The sequence below is a fragment of the Epinephelus moara genome, chromosome 22 (assembly GCF_006386435.1).
Source record: "Epinephelus moara isolate mb chromosome 22, YSFRI_EMoa_1.0, whole genome shotgun sequence".
NCBI classification, from domain to species: Eukaryota; Metazoa; Chordata; class Actinopteri; order Perciformes; family Serranidae; genus Epinephelus; species Epinephelus moara.
In genome coordinates this window covers 13234815-13257558 of record NC_065527.1, presented here as the reverse complement: position 1 = coordinate 13257558, position 22744 = coordinate 13234815, and the positions used below count along the sequence as shown (strand labels likewise).

The window sequence follows — 22744 nt, the reverse complement described above, 5'->3', positions numbered from 1 at the left end:
TCAGCCCCAGTGCCTCCGGCGCTGCAGCCTTAAGCCCCGGCTTCAGTCATCCTCATGGCATCAGGTCACGGTGAAGGTCCCCCCTCGGAAGTCCACGCCGAGAGTGACAGGAAAACGTTTGTGTCATGGTAGCAGTGTTTGGGAGTCAAGGAGGATGGGGGTGACGCATGAAGGATGTGGTTCCCAACAGCTCAACATAATTAGCCGATTATTTAAAGGATAATTCCAGTTTATTACAACTTGGCTCCTATTTTTGCACGTCAGCATTTCTATGGATCATCATACCTTTGCGCTCATCAACATAAATCTGCAAGGGCAGAAAACAGAAGTAGTCAGAAATTCAAACAGGTTGTCAACGAACTCTGATTAAAGGAACTGTTGGATACCTGATACTGAGAAATATGCTTTTTCATGCGGCAAAGGGTTGGATAAGAAGATTAATACCACTATCACATCTGTCTGTTAAATATAAAGCTACTGCCAGGGGGCGATTAGCTTAGGTTAGCATAAAGACTGGGAGCATTGGGAAGCAGCTGGCCTGGCCCTGTCCAAAGTCCAAAAAGTCCACCTGCCGGCACCTCTCACACTCACTAAGTAACACATTATTTGATCGTATTAATTTGTAAGCCGTAAGAGTGCTGCAAGGCGGATGTTTTACCTTTTGGCAGAGCCAGGCTAGCTGTTTCCCCTGTCTTCAGTCTTTATGCTAAGCTAGGCTAACTGTCTCCTTGCAGTAGATTGCGTGTGCATCCTTGAGGATCAGTCTGTAAAAACATTACTTTCTTACTTCTTTTCCTGTGTCCTATCTTGTGCAGCATGTTGCACATCGCCCTAAGTTACATCAGCCATTTTCATTTCACAGTCACAGTTCTTCACCAGGTTGTTTTTGGCTTCCCTTGGTGTCTCTTAATAAAATAGTTGCTCTGTAGTATCGGCAGTCGACAGCCCTTTTTGAATAGGAATTATGCAAATTTGCAGGAAAGCCCAATCAGTCTTTTTTCAGCATTGGCAGTATAAAAACAAAATCGGGGAGTGCGGCAAAATGCCGCCTACCTGCTTGTGTTTATACAGAATGCGCCTTTTTCGGGGCAATGGGGGACGTGAGCAAGTAACAAAATGTGTAGCTCAGCGTATGACGTAAACCGTGACGTACTCCGAGGGAAGCCGCGGCTGGTCAGTCCTTTGGCGATTCTCTCATAAGTTGGCCCGTCCTTCACCGTTCCCATCATTTGACAGTTAATGGCCTCTTTGTTTGTGAGGACAAGGAGGGCACGCAATTCCTTGTCTCCTGTCTCCCCAGTTGCTCATCTTTACAGTGTCTGTCAGGTTTGTGTTTCCCTCTTGCTACTAGCTGCTCACTAATTCCTGCTATCAGCTGTTTCCTGTTAGTCCACCGCCAGTGGCTCGCACGTGCGGCATCATCAACTGCTCCTCCCATGGTGGAAGGCACCTCGTTCTTTTTAAACCAAAAATGTTCCGCCGATATGACTACCCTACAAGGCAGAAAATTGGGCACCTCAAATCAACTCGCCAGTCTGGCTCTGTGTGTTTAAACGCTCGCAGTTTGCCGGCAAAACGGCCCAACATTCGCCAAAAATCTGGCAGTGTAAAAGAGGCTAAAAACTCTAAAAAGGTACGTTTAACGTTAACGTTTTAGGGATTGGGCGGAAAAGTGATTCTTAGATGCACTGGGATTCTTACTTGAAAGATAATGCATCGATGCAGAAAAGCCAATAATCTGAAATTTAAAACCCATTATGATCCCCTGTAGCAATTTATCAAGACCAGGCTGTACGTTCGTACGGTTGAACCATTTGGTTGGTGAAGAGCAACTGGCATTATGTTTACATCTTAAGTTTGGAATCGGATAGCTGAGCGAGAGCGACTGCAGATGGATACAATCTGACTTGCACCCCCAGTTTAAATGCTATCGCGTAAGCATTTTAGCTTTTATGAAGCCTGGATCATTATAAATACGCTGCGTTTTAAAAGTAGTAAGTAGATGTGCCCAGCTCACTGAGTAGCATGTGAACTTTTAAGGCAGAGTTCTTAACGCAGTAGCCCGTGTACAAGTCTGGCTAAGGCCCTTTTCTGCATGTCATCCCTTTGTTTGCCCTGCCTTTCCTGTCTATTATTTACTATCAAAAATAAAGCAGAAATGCCAAAAAGAAGCAGCAAGTAGTCAAACAGTGAGGAAAGATAAATTATGCATTGATAATTGTTGTATAATCCCATTGTAGCCCACTAAATTGGAATCAAATCGTGAGGGTGCATAGAGATTCCCACCCCCAGTGAGTATAGTGTGTTGTTACGCACAGGAAATACGACCCACACGATGTGAAAACAAGACCACAAGTCAAACCAGAATTATCCTTTAAACATCAAACACATGCTGCAGATAACTTGCATACATTTGCAGACACGCAGCACTTGGCACTGAAGCACATGAATCCAGGCAAAAGCAGGTGCTCTCTCAGTCACGTGCAAGTACTCACACACAACACAAACCAAACGCCCCCGCGCTCACATGCACACACCCCCATTGTCACACTCCTCCGCTGTGCATGCACAGTTCGCTGGTGGCACAGGTCCGGATGTTGCAATTCAGACAGGCTTGGAGGTCCAGCCCAGGAGGTCTGGAGGTCCTCTGGGGCAGGAGAAGCCATTTCCTCCCTGAAGCAGAGCGGGGAGCAACAGTGAGGGCTGAGGAGGATGGTGGTGGTGTTGGTGAGGGGGAGGATGCTCTCAGCAGAAAGGAATTCCCAGAATGTTGTCCTTTTAATCTGGAGTCAGCCTCACACACTCTCTCTGTCTCTCTCTAACTCTCTCTTTTTTTGCCTCCCTAGGCTTTATCTGACCTCCTCTGGCTTTTCTGTTACCATGCAGAAAGGGGAGAAGGGTGTCAGATAGGCAGAGAGACAGATTGAAAATTCAAAGCAGCTGACCTAAGAGCAAAACACTGTACTGCACAGTTAAGGGCTGACCCCATTTTCTCTGTCTGATTGTCCTACATACTGTATATGTCTGCATCTCTGTTTTCACACAGCCCGTACAGAGGAGGGAGAGCAGGAGCGGGTAATGAGGGAATATGTGAAGCAGAACAGAGAATGAGAAGGGTGAGAAAGAGACTAAGGAAGAAGGAATGCAAACGTGGTCGGAAGAAGAGGAAGGGAAAGGACAGAAAAAAGCTCAGAACAACATTGCAATTGGGGAATGTTTCTTTTTACAACAGTCTATGTGTTGTTATAATCATCTCCATGAAAACGGTTATTAAGTCGTGGCCACGTCTCGGGACACGTTACTTTGTCAGGGGACTAGTGTTGAGACATTTAGTGGAACAGACTTGAGACTACCTTAACACAGAGACAGTTGAGTATTTTATGGAGAGTGTGAAACTGTGCGATCATGCATTCATGGATTTTACAGGCTCTTCGACTGTTGTACGTAGACTTAACTGCATTTTAGACGTGTGTGTTTAACAGATGCAGGAGCTTACAGAAACAGACAGAGAAAGGGAGGCATTTAATAGGGAAGGAACAAGAGATTGCAGGAGAAAAGGGTGAGGACTGAGTGGAAAGCAGTGGCCTGTTTGGAAATGAAACTCAGAACCTGAGGTTTGAGACGAGCCATTTGAGGAGCAGAGAGTCAATCATTTCACTGTCGAGATACTTGAGGCCGTCTACATGATGATGCCACTAGGGCTGTCAATCTTCCCCCAAAATCAGATTCGAATTTTTAATGTCTTTATGTTAAAAATTCGAATAATATTAAAATGTTTCCTTGGTATAGGCTATAGCCTAGGCCTACCACCGCATTTTTATGTTTTTTGTGTTATAATGACGTTATTTTAATATTTTGCATCACATGCAAAAGTGAGCAGCCGGAGACGTGTTGCTCCTCCTCACTTCAAGTCGCTGTCGTTAACTTTTAACCTGCAAAGGCGGCAGTGCTGTAACATTGTAGGAATTTATGAAAGCCCTTGTGAACATTTCAATAAAATTAAAACAATATTTATTTGCAATTACTCTATTGAACGACCCCGAAGCATGAGAAAACGGGCTGTGTCACTTCGGATCAAAGAGATGCGCCCTGTCACTGTCAGCGCAGGGCTGACATGGCACCCTCCGCTGAGAAGAGAGAGACGAGAGGAGAGGAGATGGATTGTAGGTCTGTTTGTAAACGGGGCTTCTCTGACAATCATGTATTTCCCCAAAAAACATCTCTTAATGCACGGCAGAGCGCCGTTTTTTTGTTTTGTTTTTTTTTTCAAAATATTCGAACCGTAGTTTCCAACTTCGAATATGCTTATTTTTACAATAATTCGAATTGTTTTCGAATAGCGAAGTTCGTTCTGACAGTCCTAGATGCCACCCTACTTCTTCACAATGACACACATTTTCCGACCTGAATATCATCCAACTTTTATTGGTGCTTTTCCACTTGGGTGACCTGGAAGCGCCAGCGTCTCAGTTAAAGGTGCAGTCAATTCAGCAAATATTTCCCGATGGTGCCCAAGCTGGCCGTTTTTTGTATGCGTTGAAATAAATCTGATGGTCAAACAAACTCTTGGCTCTAATTGGGAAACAAACAGCGCTAGTCCAGCAACAGGGGGCGTTAATGCTCATTCGCAGGACAGGGGAAAGGCCGTGGATTTATAAAGACGAAGGCAGCGGAGGCGAGAGCGACGGAAAATCTAACGTGCGCAGCTCCACAGCTCAATTATCGACAATCTTTCTCTGGAGTTGATGACGCCACCTTTAAGTTCACCTCAACCCTCAACTCACTTGAACGTTTCAGCTCACCTCTGCCCTCTTGTACGACAAATTACAGCAACTCAAATCGATGCAAGTTGTACTCATTGATATTGTAAAAGCAACTACAAAACAACTAAGGTTTTAAAATTCAAATATCGACTTTTGTCTTGACATTCACAAATGCTTAATGGCTGACAGTTTTTTGTAAGTGACAACTGGTGTGAGAGGATGGGTGCAGAAAATCACAGTGCACTTAAGTAACCCTTTAAAAAATGACTGTATGTATTTGTGACCATTAAAAAACTGTGGTAAGGAAGAACCGACAGGATTGAGTATCACAGAGTAGGGAAGTGAGAAACTAGTGACAAACAGACTAATGCATTGCTGCTTTTGTTTGTTGTGCATTGACAAAAAATAAAAGTGTTCACTAACAGGATTCTTAACCTGTCATGCAAATACTGAATGAAAGACCACCTTGCCTTAGATATACTGTTAAAAAAACCAGTTTCCTATAGTGCAAGTAGCGCGGGCGTAATTTCGGATTGCAGTAAGCTGTAAAGAATCAATCTTCCGGTTGTGTCTGTGAGTGCATGCATGTGTGATTATATATATGCCTTAATCTGCAGTTGTGGCCAGGTTTTCGAATAACTCTGTATCGCAATGAGGCGGATATACCCTGAGCTCTAGTCTGTGGTTCTTCCTAGAAGGCTCTACATGTGCATGAGTGTTCAGACGAGCCCTGACTCTGCAGGCCTACAAACTCGCATGCAGCAGACAGCAGTCACATGCATTTGAGCTGCAACTGCAAGAGTTACGTGAAGAGGGTGATTGGGCCATTTGTCATTTGTGCTTCCATCCATGTTTTGAAGCAGCAACCTGTGTTTGAGTGTTTGATGGCTCTTGCAGTGCCGTGTTTTGGTTGGTAAGGTGGAAACTGAGATGTGATGTCCTCTATGTTACTCAGCTGAACACCTGCAGAGAACTTAGTTTAAAGTAAAGACGGTTAGAAAAAAATCCCGCACAAATTAGAGCAATGCAGCCTTGAATTTGTTATTGAAAAAACCCCATCAATGACCTTGTGTTGCCTGACTATATGGGCAGCTGTGCAGCTTCCATTCATGTTTTTCTTTGAGGTTTCACTGTTTGGAAAGTCTTCAATGACCCTCACAGTCAGTCTGCTCATTCTCAGTACATGTCTCACTTCTGGTCACGTGGCTCAGCCGACTCATCTTAGCCAACTAGCCTCAACTTCCTCCCTATTTCCACTAAAGCAGGAAGCAGGAGATGAGAAAGTATCACACATCTGCAAAATGCAGCCCCCAGCTCTATTAATAGCGTCATTCAGTTAAGAAGAAAAAATGTGACCAAACTTTTTATTCCTCTTATCAGTCTCTGTTGACTGCCTTGCTTAAGGATTCCAGCTCAGGGGTTATGTTTGGTCAGTTTGTGAGTCTGCCTCTGATGTCCAAAACTTCTCCTTCAAGCTGCAATTACAAATATTTCCCCTTTGTAATGGAGTTCTTATTATAGGCGGGTGGGTAATAAATTTTGTCCTGCAACTTTGTAACTAAAGTCACCACTCTGAATGGTCCGCAGGCATTGTTAAATTACAGGATGTGGTTGTTACAGACAGGGGTAGTCCGTGGGAAAATGTGTGACCACTGGCTTATCAAATTCTATAATAATATCATGAGTTTACAGTCAGATCATCAGACAAAAACAGTTGCAAACTACTTAGATGACTTTTTTCTGTATTGACAGTTTACAATAAGAAAAGGACTGAAACTTGATGACAGTTATTTAGGCAATAAGCCACGGGAGGCCGTGGTTTACAGCAAGTTTAGAACAGTTAAAGGGCGTTATTCGGTACAACGTGGAAAACCACGGCCTCAAGTGGCTCAATGCTTTTATATAACTCTGTACAGTATACCTGGAAATGTTTCATAAAATAAACACACAGCAACAAAAGAACACAAAAATGTATTAATAACAAAAGTCAGACTTCCACCACACTAAGTATTTTTTCAGTGACATTCAGCAGAAACTTCCACCTTCGTCAGAAGTGTCACTTGGTGGTTGTTGTGACACGGCGCCTGCTGTCCGTCCGCCGCCTCTCCAGGACGCTGCTCCAGGTGTGGGAGAGCATGTATGCCCCATATGCGTGATCGTCCTGTCAAAACTGACAGGACGATCACGCCTCGGTTAAGACGTGTCACAACCACCACCAAGTGACACTTCTGAGGAAGGCGGAAGTTTCCGCTGAAACATGTCAAGGTATGTAACATCCCAACACATGTCTGAGATAAAAGAACAACTAAAGTCATTATCAGAAACTGAAGACATAATGAACACCATTGAACTATTTAGCAGAAATGTTGCCAAGCAACTGGCAGCTGCTTTCCAAATCTATGGTAATGTGGAGCCAAAAAACGTTCACTCCCATGGGCCTCTAGTATACCTGATGTTAGGAGAAGAGGTTGCAGTTACATTATGACCACTTATGTATCTACCTTCAGTAAATATTATGTTCACTTTTCCCCTGCTTATCATTTGCCAGTGATGGGGCTGGGTAATGTTTTAAAAAAAAAAAAAAATCACGATACCAGTACCCCGTGCCCTTAAAATTTTAACGATACCAATAAAATAAGTCATGCGATACCTATCGTGTACAGAAGCATTCAGTTGTGTTAAATACCACCATACTTTTGAACATTTTAGTGTCATCTTGGCATGCTAAACACCATCAAATTCACCGAACTCAACTTCACCACACCACAGAATGTGTGGGTTGGATCAAACGCAAGTTTTAATACTACTTTAATACTACTACATAGTCTGATTACTTGCTAAGTAACCAAGCTAAACTGTTTCAAAAATGATAGTGCAAGCAGAGAGCAGAGAAAAGTGAGTGTAATAGGCTACAATTAAAAATATGCAAGCTAGCTAAAGCTTCATGGTTAACATGGGTCGTTGGTGTAGTTTGTCTGCTTTGGGTGGAGATTAAAGGCTTGGTGTATTTGGCGGCACCAATGACAGGTATTTCTCCAGTGAAGACACACAGTGGGTTCTCTCAAATATTAATCCCTGCAGACTCTGTGGCATCTTTGTGTTGTTTGTGCAGCCATTGCATTACAGCATTGCATACTTTTGACCGTGTCCTGGCTGTACTTAGACACAGCAGCGCTTTGAGTTGGATGCTAAACCAGCATGCTAAGTTGCTCACAGTGATTGTGCGAAGTGATCATAGTTTTGTTAGTGTGCGAGGTATTAGGATTTTTACCAGATGATGGCACTAGAGGGAAAGTTAAGGGATCCCCAAAGTCAACTGTATTAATCCTCTGGGGACCATGAACGTCTGTACCAAATTCCACAGCAATTCATCCAGGAGCTTTCGAAATACGTGGAACAAGTGGCGGACTGACTGATGGACCATCATTGCTATCGTCACACCACTAGCATGGCTAAAACACAAGTTGTTTGTACCAATGGAAATTAAATTACTGAAGTGCAGGGAGAAAAAATCACTGATACTGGCACGTGGATTTCTGAAATCAACCTCCCCTAGTGAAACAAATCTACAAATCATAAAGTAACTTGACAGCTGACTCAGAGTAATGTCTCAGGAGGCACCTAAGCACATAAGCAAGGACCCAGTTTGCTTTAGAATAGTTCATATTTGGCTATCTATCCTCTTTGAAGATCACTGCTCTCACATTACACATACAGGCATGTGGACAACATTAAAAGCTCAGGGTATCGTATCCTCGTACTCCCGCAGAGAGTCCAAGCCAGCTGATAAAGATATCTAGGTGACACCCAGTCGTTTTGCTTACAAACATTCACCGTCAGACTCTGAGGTCCCGATAAGCACTCTGCAGTGCCTTAGGGGGGAACTGCAGCCAAAAGCTGTTGGAAAAATCTGGAGTTTAGGAAAGCACCTGGAACTGGTCCACTCTCTTACTAGGGGTCACTGAGTTTTGTCTGGAGGCTTTCCCTACTGTAGCTGTTAACAATGCTGCTGCTTTCCTGCAGGCTATGGCTACACATACGCACACACACACACTCAGAGCTCCCAATAGAGGTACAGGGACAAATTTGGAAACCATGCCTAGTGTGAAGTGGCACAAAATGGCTGCCGCTTTACCTCAGGTGGGTGCAGGGTTGCTTGATGCAAGACAGGAGGAGTTAAATTTGTTCTTTATTTCGACAGGATGAAGGGGGGAGGGGTGGTGGTGAATATCAGTGATAATCATCTCATTATTACTGCACGCACATAAGATATCTGTCACATTTGATCCAGTGTAATGTTTGTTATTGTAATAGGTACTCCTGCACGCACGCACACACATGTGTACATACAGTATTTTGTGTCCCTGGTGGATGGCTGTGGAAAGACTGTGTGATGTGGGTACACCAAAATGGGAGCAGGGAGACGTGTCCTGCCAGATATGATTTCATGTCTTACGTAAGCCTAAGATGGGGGCAGAGAAGTATTAACCCTGTGTGTGTGAGAGAGTGTGTGTGTGAGCGGGAGCCCCCCCCCCCCCCAATATGGTGACATTTACCCGATGTTGCTGGCAGGTAAAACCGCATGCAAGAAAAACTGGGTGGGATTTATGTGTGTGTGTGTGTGTGTGTCTTTTTATGTTTAACCTTTCTAAGTGGATTTCTGCTGTGTGTTGTAGGTGGTGACACTGTGGTACAGAGCCCCTGAGGTGCTACTCCAGTCCAGTTACGCCACGCCGGTGGACCTGTGGAGTGTCGGCTGCATCTTCGCTGAGATGTTCAGGAGAAGGTGAGAACAAAGGGGATTTTGGTGTAAACCTATCATACTATGTAGTTGCAGAACTACATTGTCATAAGCTGTTTTCTCGTATGAGCTCTGGACGAAATATGGAGACTCGGGTCCAGAGTTGTCCTCTCACACATGTAGCACACAACAGGAGACTGCGGGTTAAACGTGCTCTCAAGTGGAAATACTCTCTCTGGAGAGCATGCAGGAGGACATGACACAAAAAGTATGCTGCGGAAATCGGTCATAAACAACCAAGACTGTTGCTGCTCCTCGAATTTGTCTGATGATTTTGATGACGCCACTTAAGGCCCAGATACACCAAACATCAAAGAACCAGTGGCAATGAAGGCCAACTGTTGTGTCGTCTTACATCACCTTTGTCTCAGCCAAAAAATTGCACTTGAACACACCACAAAGACTACAGCCAACGGACAAGTAGCACGTATGTTCTGCACCTGAGTGAGAGGAAATAACTCTCCATAGCAGCAGGTGGCGGTAGTCTGTATTCGTCATTCAGAAAGGGAAAAATCGGAAGACCGGCAGGGCGGCTTCAATACGCTAGTTAGCCACTTAGCACATCAACAACACAGCCTGTGAAAGAGCAAAGGATATTTACTGTGCGCCAGCCAACAATAATAGAAATAATTATGGATAGTCTTTGCTAAAGAGCTCAATGGTTAAACAAAATCTTCTCATCCTAAGACAAGTTTGTTTTGATCTCACACCCGCTCGACTTTATCCGTTTGTTTGCTTTCCTCAATTCCGTTTCTCTTCTCACGCACTGAGCTGAACTGCCAATCAGAGTAATTTCTCTCACCGACAGTCTCCACCGTCTGTGACGCTGATTCAGTTTGCTGAATCAGCAAAAAATAAAGCTGACAAAGGCTGATTAGAGCCAACGTTGCAGGACACAAAAACCAGGGCAATGAATGCACAACAGCAGCCCAGTGTTGACCAATTACTGACTGTCTGCTTGTCGTCTCTCCAGTTCGATATTTTCTGTTGGCGTCTCCATGTAAATTACCCTTCTATTTCACCATCAGATGTTTGTCAGGCCAGTCGCATGGTAGATATGTCATCAACACGCCTACTTGCTGCCTGTGAATTCTGACTTGCTCTTTTCACAAATGGGCTTAACCGGTCATTGCACGGACACTGTACCAGGGACCTGGCGGGGTAAAGTCCGTTTAAGGTCAGATTCGACTGATGGAGACTTTTGCGTGCTCACATATAGCTCCATCGGACAATGTCTAGATAAGTTCAGGGTTGCAGTGCATGTGTGAAAGGGGCTTTTTAGTGAATGTATTGTTATATCCTCCTCTTTCACTTTGCATCTTTTGCGTTTAAAACAGCTGAAAAGTTTTTGCAACTGACAACTGACTGGTGGTGGGGCACCATGTCAACAGGGAAAAGGTCACTCACTCCCTGACCTAACTGAGCACAGTCCCCATTTGTGAATTTCAAAGTTTTTATGTGTCTTTACAGAAAGGTGGGTGCTAACAAGTAGCTTTAAGAGACTACAGAGGTTGTAGGGGTCATTAAATGTCATCACGCCGAAAACTCCCTTTACAGCGTAGTTGTGGTGGTGACATTGAGGTTGTGTGACCGCAGTGTAGTTCATTTATAGCCTAATGTAAGCATTTCACTTGTGGCGATTGCATTTACACTTCGTTGAAGTGGTGTTCATTTGTGAAGATCATGTTGCTGAACAAAATGTGTGAGTAACTTTTGTTTGCCAAAGATCTAATTTTCTGTTAGTGTTGCACTTGAATATTGGTGCTGTGCTCTCTGTATTACCTGTTTACTTGCATTCCAATGTATATTTTTTAAAAAAAATGGCCGCCATTGTTACAGAATCCGTTATTCGGGTGTTTCTTAAACTTGCCATCTTTCTCTCACAATGACACCTGTCAGCTGCATTATGAGCAGTGAGCAATCACATTTCAGTTGACTTATCAAACCATTACAGTAATGCCAGGCTGTCTGCTGTGGTTGCAGCATGCAAGTCAAGATCCTGCGTCTTGGTGTAGGTATCTGTCAGTTTGTGGTCTAACGAACTTTACACACTGGAGAGCCAAGCTAATAACGGATCACTTTTCTAAAAAAAAAAAAAAAAAGGTTCAACTGCCAGCTGGTGGAAGACAAAATACATTTCAAGGACATACAGACATAGCATGAATCTAATGTGAACATTTATGCGCCATATTATGTACAAAACTGTGTCTTGTAAACAGCAGTGAGCTGGGGTCTAGCCAGACTGTAGTGGTGTGCATCGGAGTAGATAAGAACAGTCTTCTCTGAGGTAGGGCTGAGTGCCAGGAGAAGCAGCCCTGCCTATAATTTATGCTTCCTTCCCCAACCGTCCTCACACCCCAACATGCACAGCCACACACAACGACCCATGCTCTGCACGTGGGACTCAGTGGGACTATATAGGCTCTCGTGGCAAAGGGTGACACAGGGTGAAAAGGCTGTGCAGACATGTGGCATACAGGCGGATGACAAACATAAGCATATAGCCTTCAAACATATAGCCTTTGCATTTGCCCCATGTGGCCCAGCCTGTTATATACCCCCATTAGGTTTATGGTTTGACCATATCCTGGATGTAGGATGGGCCTGAGCCTTTCACAGCGTGTAAAGCCAGTACCAGAGTCTTGAGTTGGATTCGTGCAGCCACCAGGAGCCAGCACAGGGTCCGAAGGAGTAGGCTACAGTAAAATGTCGATCAGAACACATTATAGGTGCTTTTCATTTGCCAACGTGTTGCCTTGCTTCCCCCACTGTCTCTTCTTTGTGTCGAAATTCATTGGGCAGACGAGCCGAGAAATCCTTGGTTCTAGAACCACATCACAAGCAACATCAGTCGCTTAAAACTGTGTGCCACGTGTGGAGATGAGGCATTTGTACATCACACCAGTTCATAAAAAACATTGGCATAGGATACCTGCTTTTGCATGTTCCAAAGTCCTCCAGAAGCTTCCTCTCTCCTTGTCTCCTTGAGTTGCGTTTTAGGCATCGGAAGATCCTCCATGATGGTAGAGGGGGAACTGTTTCAGGGTCATGGTAGAAGAGAGGACAAGAATAACTTGTCATTGGACTAAACATTAATTAGCCCATACAGCACGTAACGTTAGTCGCATAATACCTCAGTCAGGCCCTCACAGATATGAGTGGCGGTTGGATGTACTTAATGCCATACTCAACATGTGTCAACACATCATGAAAAGCTCAAAGTGCATTTCGTGGCCGTGTCAAATGTTTAAACATGCACTGAAGAATTTGTGGCAAATGATCCTGTAATTGAGCATCTCACCACCAAATAACCAAGCGTCAACATGAAGTACCAGCAACATGTATGTATCACGTGCAGAGGATCCAGCAGGCGCAATCTGAGGTTGGCAATCCTGCCTTGTCTGATAGCATTAAGGTGTGTGTGAGAGTGCTGTCTGGGTTAAGGTACTGACACAATGAGCTGTAAAAAGCTTTGGTGTGGATATGTGTGTGTTTTCACAATCTGGCATCTGTCCAACTTTGCCCTAAGGCGGAAAGCAAGGCAGAGCCCTTTGATGGCCATGAACAGAACGTACACACTCTCTCGCTCTCTGCGGGTGATTAAGATGGCTTTTTAAAAGGCCACCTGTTGGAGATTAAAGGGCACCTGGGAGAAGCAGTGAAAGGAAGCAAAAGAAAGAGTGATTTGAGGGAAAGTGCAGAACAAGGGAGGATGAGAAAACACAGTTTATTGGTTTGCAATTTTGTTGAATTGGAGATTATATTCGTTGACAGCTCAGTTTAAAGAACCAGACATCCCCTGTGGTGGTTTAACTGCCTTTAAATATAGTTTGTATCTAAACCAAATACTTTTTTTTTCCGGGAAGAAACAAATACATCAGCTAAGAAATATCATTTGCACAATTAGTCGATTGATCTGTTAGTCCATCAACAAATTTATTGCCAGCAGTTGTGATTTATGTTGCAGAATTGTCCAATATTTCCTGGTTCCTTCTCTTCTCACAGTGATTTTGTTGGCCAGACAAAACAAGCAATCTGAAGACACTGCTTTGGAAAATTTAGGTTCGTTTTTTGAAATTAAATGAAATTACAAGGGATGTGAGTGGGTAGTCAACAAGTCGATCAAACAGTGCTATCCTTTCTAGTCAGCACTAGAAATTCTAGCCAGTTAAACTCATTATTAAGATACCCAAAGAAAAACAAAAGGAGTTTGTATGCGCATCACACAAACCAGTGGCTCCCCTCTCTCTGTCGTAGAGCCGTAATATACTTGCTGCAAACAACGCGACCGCATCGTGGCTGCCATGCGTGATCTGCGCTCATTTGATGCGTCGGCCGCACATCTCAACACGAGGTACCGTGCGACATGCAATATTGACATGACCGCTAGAGGCGCTTGTGCGAATGAACACGGTGAGTCGCTGTCGGAGCAATGGCGGAAACTTCTGAAGAGAGGCTGACAGACCTGGTGCGGAACTACCCGCATCTCTGTGATGTTTCCACGCCGTTACATAGTGACATAGTTCTTCTTCCTCATCAAGCAGATCAAGGGCATCCATGTTTGTTTACCACACCTGGCATGCACTACCCGATTTCCGGGTTATATTTCTGTCGTCTGCCCCAAGTGGAGACCGCCAGTATTGTGCATTTTGGCTGCGTAGTGCTGCAGCAAGCATATACACAGACATGGTGCATTGTGTACGCGTATGTTCGATGAAGCGCCAAGTCTATTACGGCCCTTAGTGTGTCTCTGTCTCCTCCCTGTCTTTCACACATGCACAATCACACAGGTGCACTTTCAGACTCACGTGCATGTCCGGTTTAAGGCCATAGCTATCCGCAGAACACAGAAAATATGTCCGAGCCTCACACACACTCATGCTGACTAGATGTCTTCTCGCCAGACAGAACAAGAGAGGTACATACAGGCTTGTCATATGTTGGGTACAAAGGAGATCCTGAGAAGCCTTGACATAGGTATGTGTGTGCACAGTCATGCATTTGTGAGATTGTTACTGTGCGAGTGTGTGTGTGTTTGAATGGAGATGAAAGAGGACGTTAAATACAAAGCAAAAAATGTTGTTTGTTAACTTAATTTACTGAGTTGTCAAGTTTTTTAGCATAGTGTGAATGCATAATGCACAGTGCAAAGTGCCACACATCAGCAGCAGTTAAAGTATGATTTAGTCATTAAAAAATGCGATGAATGATTTCATATGGTTCTTACTAAGTATGCAATATATTTTGGGACAGTGTTTAACCGCGTAGATAAAATTCTGCTCAATTTTGACTACTGTTTCCGATGTTTGTTTTTAGACCAGTCGTGTATTCTTAGTTGTGTCAGGGAAATGAGTCCTCAGGAAAATCCCTTAAAATGCCCCGCTGAGCAGCAACAACCCCATTTCACCCTGTTGTCTTATGTTGCAGGTCAGAAAAGTGCAAATCCAACCTCAAAAAAACATCTCTCTGACTCTGACTCTGACTCATGGAACTTCAAAGCTTTCCCCCTCAAGCACCTTCCTCTCCTCTCTCCACTTCCATTATCAAACATGCCATTGTAAAAAAAAAAAAAACCCTCCTTTAATAACTATCTACTGTAGCCAGAATAGTTAGGAACTTGTTGTCAAAAGAATTTAAGCAAATATTATACAAGTCTGCATCTGCATGGCTGGGATAGTGTCAGGGTGAGTCATGGATCGAGTGAATGGGGGAGAGAGCGCCTGCTTGTTGACATTCCTCCAAATCGAAAAGGCTGAACGTGTTGTGTTAATGGTCTGGGAGAGGCTCCACATCCGTGTTGACTTTCTCACAGTTTGGACCTCAATTGATAAATCCTCAAAGACGCAACCTTACATGCACGTGTGTTTGCACACTCACATGTGCAGCACCTCCAAACTCAGCACAGAATTGCATGTCCACGCAGTTCACACTGACGCAGGCTTAAACACAAGCACACACTCCATTTCTCTCTCTCTCTCTCTCTCTCTCTCTCTCTCTCTCTCTCTCTCTCTCTCTCTCTCTCACACTCTCTCTCTCTCTCTCTCTCTCTCTCTCTCTCTCTCTCTCTCCCCCCCCCTGTTTCCCACCCAGTCAGATTGACGCTCTCACGTGCAAACATGCACACACACATTCCAGAGGTTGTCTCTGGGAGGAATGTGGGACAGAGCTGTGTTGGCACTAAAGGAAGCGTGACTCAGCTGCCTGTCCCAACCCAGTCTCAGTCCTCCTTTCACTGCCACCCGTTTGTGTGTGTGTGTGTGTGTGTGTGTGTGTGTGTGCATATGTACCTGTGTGCACATGCAAATCTCCTAGTGGGAAACTGTCCCCTTTGTGCGTGTGTGTGAATGTGTACACTCTTTTCATGTGTGTCTACTTGAGTGTGTGCAAATGTGCATTTGCACTCGTCTGTTGACTGTGTGTGCATGCCAGTGGCCAGCTCTGTGTGAATCCAGTTATCCCCCTCCAACAAACCAACAAACCACTCCAGGTTTAAAAATGGACCTCTTGGAATTATCAGCCCTACTTGTTTTGGCATAATGGCTTTGCTGTAGGTGAATTTTTTTTTCTTCTTTTTGCAACAGTCAGAACTGGTTTGGTCTGATCTTAAATGGCTTTCAAACTTCAGCACAGTGCTTCACCCCAAAAGACCTATGTGGTGTGATCCTCTCTCAGTCAGATGTTTGAAGCAGAGGTTTAAAAGTGAGGAAACACGGAGACATCCATTAGTTAAGGATGCCAGTGGCGAATAATTGAAACAAACTCTGTATCTCAATTCCACTTCCGAACTAGGCATGTGACAGAGAGTTAGCTGTCGCTGTATAAAAGTGCAAAATACCCCTGTGTGACTAATTTCCCAGTGTCTGAGTCTGTAGGAAAGTGTGGGTGTTGAGCTATGCAAAGCTTCCTGCAAGTGGGAAAACACAGGGAGCACATGGTGGCTAGCCAGTCTGTTGACTTGAGTTAAGTGGGGTCCACTTGAACTGTATTTGTGCCTGGATACAGAATGCATACACACATACATACAAGCATACCTATGTGACAATATCCTGCATTACATTGACATCTGCTGGTGGCTGAATCATTTTAAAGAAGTAGAATATAACACAATGAAAGCTCCTCTGACCCCAGTGCATTAGTGTCAGAGTAACACATTCGGAGGAGTAATCTGGTAGCCATCTTAGTGTTAGAGGAATGTCTTCTCTTTGACAGCAACACCTCTTTTCAGAGGAACTTCAGCAGGAAAGTTCAGTTCCCATACCTCTTTCACTGTTAGAATAATCCAGCGTTTCTGTCACACGCCTCTCCCTCCCACTTTCCTGCACACATTCACAGAGAGAGAGAGCGAAAGCAGACACCCACACACACGAGGGATAAATAGGCTTTTTTTTTTCTGCACCGTGCGGCGGCCGGCAGGCTTGTGCTGATGATGACTACTGGAATTTGTGCGGGTGCCAGGCCAGGCATGGCCGCCCACGGGCATCCAAAGACGGCCCAAAGCCACAGGAACCACCAGCAGCCCTGCTGCCGCTCAGCTCCCTCCTTTCATCCCTCCCTCCCCTTTTTCAGTGGTACTACCAACACTGCTTCACAATCCTGACTACATGTGATGGAGCTGCCAGTGTGTGGCTACTTCAAACGCTCACATCAGAGTCAAACATTCCTCTTTGCCTTGAGCCAATAGCTTATATCTAAGGACTGTGTGTCTGCAGTGTACCGTGCGATAGTGAGCATCAGGGCTTGTATCTAAAGCAGGTCAATACACCTTTTACCAAAAATACATTTAACCTTTTCCTGTTTCTGCACGTGTAATGTGCTGTACAATATATGAAGACATCGACTCGCATAAATGCTCAAACAGCAGCAGCAGTCAAACTGATCTTTGTTTATTTTCTCTTTCCCAGACCGCTATTTCGAGGAAACTCAGATGTTGATCAGCTGGGAAAGATTTTTGAGTAAGTATTATTGGCTGTATTTCCTATTGGAAAGGTCCTGCTTGTTATATTTAAAGGTCCAGTGTGTAGGAGTTAGGAGAAGTGGTATATAATATTCAGAAGTATGTTTTCATTAGTTTATAATCACCTGAAAATAAGAATGGTTTTGTTTCTGAGACCTTAGATTGAGTTGTTTATATCTACACAGAGCAGATCCTCTCCCATAGAGTCGTCTATGTTGTTTCTACCAGAGCGGACAAATCAAACAAGGGAGAAGTTTTAAGTTCTGCAGCCTCAGCGCTACATGTCACTAATCCTACACACTGGATCTTTGATTTCATTTTGCTCAAAGTAATCGCTGTCCATGTCTCTTCTGCCAACAACACAAGGTCTCTCTCTTTCCCCTCGTGCCATGTTTATATTTATATCTTATTTATTTTATTAATATCTATATGCTTCTATTTTTTTATTTGATTGTAAGTTTAATTATGTTTAAAGTTTAAAAATCCACTGTTAAGAAAAGACTTTAAAAAAAGGTGTTTCCAACGTCAATGAGACTGATCGCTGATGTCAATGAACTAATGACCATCACACTCCCACAGTGTTGTTGGGGTACCTTCAGCAGAGGACTGGCCCCAGGAAGTGGCCCTACCACAGAGTGCCTTCACCCCCCGGCCCCCTAAGCCAATAGAGGACTTGGTTCCAGACATGGACGAGCAAGGACGGACCCTCTTAATGGTGGGTAGCACTCTGTTCAAACCAATACTTACTTGAGCGATTGGCAGTTTTCTCACATCCTAAAAGTCATTAGTCCATCTCATCGTCTTTTTCTCTCCTCTTTCCTCTGCAGCAATTCCTCGCCTTCAACCCCTCCAGAAGGATATCGGCTTTTGCTGCACTCAGCCACCCCTACTTTCAGAGTGTGGACAGCCACAGTAGAAGTGTGTACGCAGCCCAGCCCATCCCCAGCAACAAGCCCACTATGGAGGAGAGGACTGCCTGACAGCCCTCCTTCCCACCTAATCATCCTGTACAGTGTCTATAAAAAGTATTCTGTGTACCCCGCCTTGGTGTTTTTCATGTTTTGTAGGTTTTTTTTAAATTAAAGTGTGTTAAAGGGACAGTTCACCCCCAAATGAAAAATACAAATTTTCCTCTTACCTGTAGTGCTATTTATCAATATATATTGTGTTGATGTGAGCTGCTGAGTGTCGAGATGTCAGCCATAGAGAAGTCTGCCTTCTCTTCAATATAAAGGAACTAGATGGCACTCAGCTTGTGGTGCTTAAAGTGCCAAAAAATACATTTCTCTATCCAGAAATCATGACCCGGTTGCACAAGATAATCTTCATGTGAGAACTATTTTCTGTTTACTAAACTTAACCGGCCAACCACGCAGAAGGAAGCGTGCATCTATCATCCACTGAGCTAGCTAACGTTACAGCTCAGCCAAGGAGGACAGCATTAATGTTTACATCTCACACTGTCAGGAGCACAAGCCTCTCGTCCATGAGTAGATGCACTCTTCCTTCTGCGCTGTGATACAGTTTGCAGGTGTAGTGTGGTAGAAGGAAAAATGTTCCTCCATGAACCTGCTCACAACGTCTGTGGATTATCTTGAGTAACTGGATCATGACTTATTGAAAGAGACGCAGTTTTCTGGTGCTTTAAGCACCACATGCCGAGTGCCATCTTGTTCCATTATATCGGAGAGAAGGCAGACGTCTCCATGGCTGATATATCTACCACTTGGTAACTCACACCAAAGCAGTTTAGCTTGATAAATAGCACTACAGGTAAGAGCAAAGAACGTATTTGGATCTTGCAGGTGAGCTGCCCCTTTAATAAAGCTCTTTTGACACTGATATGCAGATATATCTTAAACAAGTAAAAAATAATTATGTACAAAAAGATGTTATTTAGGTACAAGTATAGAACAGATTTATATGGCGGCATGTAGAGGCACCTTTGGCGTCATTTACAGCCTTGAGCTTACATGATTGCATCGTTCTTCATTCTGCAAAAGCTCGGTCAGGCTTCATGGTGAGCGTGACAGAATCTGCTGTAGAAAACTGCTGTTCAGTCTGGGTTGTGATTTGGCCACTTGAGTGTGCAGATTTAGGGTTAAGTTTGCGGGTTTCTGTTGCTCTCCTAACATGGTGGCAGGTTTTTCTTGAAGATTCTTATGTGTTATGCATGATGCTATCAACGCCAGGCTTTGCATAGCATTTAGTTTGTTGGTCAAAAAGCTTGATTTTGGTGTCATCCCACCATGAAGCCTTCTTTAACTCCCATGTGCCTCTGGGCAAATGCAAGCAGAAATGTCACGGGATTTTCCAACAGTGGCTTTCTCTTTGCCGGTTGACTGTGAAGCTAGAAATGCACCCAAGCTGCAGTTGCTGTAGGCTCAAACTCCGCCATCTCAGTTAGGGAACCTTGTTCCTCCGTCACTATCGACTTCATTGTGGCCTTATTGCCTTTGTACACACAACCTTTACACAGATTTGTATGCTCTACTCAAGTGCCTTCATACTTAACCAGCATTCTTCCAGCATTGGGTCTTTTCAATAACCGTGTTGATATTGCCTCTCGTTCTTTTTAACGTTTTTTTTTTTGGTAATCAGTGTCAAAAAAGCTTTATCAACCATGATTTTGTGATGTACAAAAAATGAAACGGACCAAGGGGGCAAATACTTTTTTATAGTCAATGTACAAAGCGCCAGGAAAGCACTCCCTATAGAGAGGGTAAAGATAGTGTCCAAAAAAAAAGATGACACCAGCACTCTCAGCCCCTGAAAAAAATGCACAGAAGCTATCGTCCTTCCATGAACTGATGGATTGTAATTGCTGCTTTTAGATTGTTAAATGTTGATGATTGACTGTGTTAACAATGCAAAGAGACTTGCATCTCAGATTGACTGGTAGAAATGGGCAAGCGGGACTGTGGAGGCCATGAAGCAGAGGCCTCCTTATGACCAGTGTTTCCCCCTCACATAAGCCCTCTTGACCGGGGGGCCGGACCACACAGGAGCCTGGATGGACAGCGTGGATCTCACCTGCCTTTACGCTCACTGTGGGTGTGTGCAGTGAGCAGATACACAGTACAAGCACGCTCACACCATTTAGTGTGTGCACTACCACTGACATTAGCACACTCATGTACACACCTACTTATTGAAACATTATTGGGCATCACAAGTAACGCCTCTCACTGCCATGTTGTCTTTATCATTCCAATCCTACATGTATAATAGTACTGCCACCTTGAGGATGTCCAGAGTAACTGCAGACCAGTAGCGGGATTCTAATGGTTTCTGCTCTCTTCAAGGAACTCAACATAACTGGGCTGATATGCTGAGACAATGATGAAAGAAGCTAATGGAAAGGTTGCTGCCACTCTAGTCTGCCGTCATGGGCTTTTATCATTATAATATACAATTATTATGTACTATCTGAATGATACAGTAATGCACAGGCTTGCAATAGGTGGAGAAAGTCCCACCAGCACTATTCAACACGAATACATTCGGCACAGAAAAGTGTCGCCAATGCTCTGTATTTAATTTTAATTTTATTGACAAGTCTTATATGCTTGTTTTCATCAAGTTGTTACTTGATTATTTTTTTAAGATGCTGGGGCATACAATATTCTTACACCAATTACACCAACTCTTTAGATGATTATAGAATTTGTGTAAGAATAGTTTGACAATGTAAGGAATGTATAAAGGATAGGCATTGGTACTGTACAGTATAGAGTGCTACATACAAGCTGTAAGGATAGAAAACTTGATACGTGCATCGTCAGCCCATAGATATGTTGTCAAATGGATAGATGTAGAGTAGCGAGGGTCAGCGGAATGTTGTTTGGCAAGAGTATTTTGTCTATGAAAATGTCGGGTGGGCTCCGTGGGCGCTTGTTGAATTTCATTTGCATTGGTTTGAGAGTGACTATGAATTTTACAGTGGTTTTGATGATGAAATAATGCACAAATACTTTGTGTACAGTTTTTGCTTTATTTTACAATCATGTCCATTTATATTCAAGTTCAGTTTTTTTTTTTTTTTTTACCAGCAAGGAAAAGGCAAGTATGCAGAGTTGTATTTTTGTATGTTGTAGTTCTTGCAGAACAGTAACATATTTTAACACTGGTTTACGTTTTCTAACAGGTAGTGCTGCTAGCACACACAACACAGACACACTCTTTGACTTTCTCAGGTTCTTGTTATGGATGTCCGAACCTTTCGGGCACAGTTTGCACATCTCTGGGCTACTAACTGACCACATCACCACTCCTTCAGGTTCTCTTTCAAGCTGTTCCACGATCATATCATTGATCACAGTCTACTGTCATTCCTATTTATCAAATATATGTTACTGTAGTCATTACTGTCTGAAGATAACTGCCTGTATCAACTGTTTTTGCCAGCAACTTTTAATTGCTAGATGGCGAACACAGTGTAGATTCATGTATAATTGTCTGCTTGACTAAGCACTGTGTGAATTTTCTGTTTGATAGCAGTTCACGTCTGGTGTCAGTGTTTGCGTACAATGCAATTAAGGCTCTAAATAGAATTAAAATAATGACTGTTAATAGCCTACATTTCAATCTCGTAACATAAAACTGTCCCACTGTTTTGAAACCATCATAGCTTGTTCCATCATATAACTCAGATTACACATATGTTCCTGTGTCACATGTGTTTTTAGCATATGGAAATGGTGACTATGAACAACACAATCATGGCATTATATGTAATAATGCAGGCATTGGTGTTTTATTATTGTGTTGCACCAGTTGAATAAAAAGCGGCTTTTTGTGAATTGTTGTAAGTCATTTGTAAGTGTGACTGACAAACTAATGAATTGTGTGGGTATTCATATTTGGAATGAGGTAACATTAGAGGCAACACAACTGCTGTTGTAATTTGTTATAAAACTTGCAGTCTGCCAGTCTTCCTTAATTAATGTGCTTCTACTTCATACCAGCACAAGAACATATATTTTTAAATAAATTAACATTTTTTTGTATAATTGAATTTGTGTTATGAGTCTTTTTCACTATAATTGAGCCAATTTCAGCACTAAAACACATACTGTAAAGGAGCCTGTTTTGATAGGGTGGAGGACTGAGTGTGGTATTTCTATGTATATCAGCACGTATTAGGTCAAAGAGAGTTAATGAGCAGATAAAACTGTAAAAGAAGCAATCAAAAAGAACCATATTGATACAAAACAGGCAGTGGGA

General features: G+C 43.4%; 1 protein-coding gene across 1 annotated transcript in view; it reads left to right on the top strand.

Moving 5' to 3' along the window:
- cdk6 (cyclin-dependent kinase 6) overlaps positions 1–22320 on the top strand; it is a 43118-nt gene extending 20798 nt beyond the window's left edge. The window contains exons 5-8 of the mRNA XM_050034261.1: positions 9440–9549; positions 17466–17516; positions 18098–18233; positions 18346–22320. Of these exons, the coding sequence (XP_049890218.1) occupies positions 9440–9549; positions 17466–17516; positions 18098–18233; positions 18346–18498 (450 nt within the window). The 3' untranslated portion in view covers positions 18499–22320. The remainder of the gene's footprint in view (positions 1–9439; positions 9550–17465; positions 17517–18097; positions 18234–18345) is intronic.
- The last annotated feature ends 424 nt before the right edge of the window (positions 22321–22744 follow it).